General features: G+C 30.4%; 1 protein-coding gene across 2 annotated transcripts in view; it reads right to left on the bottom strand.

Moving 5' to 3' along the window:
* Positions 1–290: 290 nt before the first annotated feature.
* The window catches only part of LOC119585006 (ras-related GTP-binding protein A), a 12,659-nt gene continuing 12,021 nt past the window's right edge, over positions 291–928 (bottom strand). For both annotated transcript variants that reach the window (XM_037933620.1, XM_037933621.1), the window contains exon 9: positions 291–807. In XM_037933620.1, the coding sequence (XP_037789548.1) occupies positions 713–807 (95 nt within the window). In that variant the 3' untranslated portion in view covers positions 291–712. The remainder of the gene's footprint in view (positions 808–928) is intronic.

Here is a 928-nt window from a genome sequence, read left to right as displayed (position 1 = left end):
TAAAGCAATGTATATTTATTGCCAATTTTACATAATATATTTTTATATTTTTTTCCTGTAAGTCTGTCATGGAAAGGATACTTTTGATTATTATCTATCAATTCTAAAAGAGGGTAGTTATTAGTGCTTTAATCTTAATCAAAATATAAAAAATGAATAGAAAGCCTCTCTTACATGGTATATGACCCCAGATAATTTGTAGAGTTCTTTTTTGTATGACCTGTCCTAACTTATACTATCCCCAGCCTTTGCATCCAACTTGTATTGGACTGAAATCAAAATACAGTACATTTCATTATAATCCTTTTAATTTTTTAAATGAGCAACAGTGAAAAAAAGGTGTTTTTTTGGAGACAAAAGCAACATTAACTTCAAAGTCAAGCATTGCAATAAAAATAATGAGCATGTCTGTTGAAAGACATTAGAGCAGAAATGCCATTTAGAGCAAATCTTTCAAACAGCTGCTGAATAATGGCTTTAATATATAGGCCACACATTTATAAAACTTTTAAAACTTGCCAAAGACAGATATGACGTCAATGTTCACAAATATACTCTTCTAAATGATAAATAACAAAAAGAGGATCATTTATACTTTAATATGGCATTATGTCAATATAGCAGCTTAAAACTACTTATAGAAATTTATCAAATTATTACACTTTCAATAATAAAAAAGAGGAATATTTACAGCATTCCTACATCCAATAACTTATCTAGACAGAGGAAGATGCCCCTGACTCATTCTTTCAAGCTTCTCAAAGTGTTTTCGTGCGTTGCGAATGTTGATAAGAGTGGCTGCCGAGGCTGTGAGTAGAAGAAAAATAATAATAATTCAGGGCCTTAATTTATTGCTATCTACAAGAAAGAAATGTCAAACCTGTTACTAAATATGTCCCACGAAGCTACTGACTTTTAATGACATGTC

Source organism: Penaeus monodon, chromosome 19, assembly GCF_015228065.2.
Source record: "Penaeus monodon isolate SGIC_2016 chromosome 19, NSTDA_Pmon_1, whole genome shotgun sequence".
NCBI classification, from domain to species: Eukaryota; Metazoa; Arthropoda; class Malacostraca; order Decapoda; family Penaeidae; genus Penaeus; species Penaeus monodon.
This window is presented reverse-complemented; position numbering and strand designations above follow the sequence as displayed.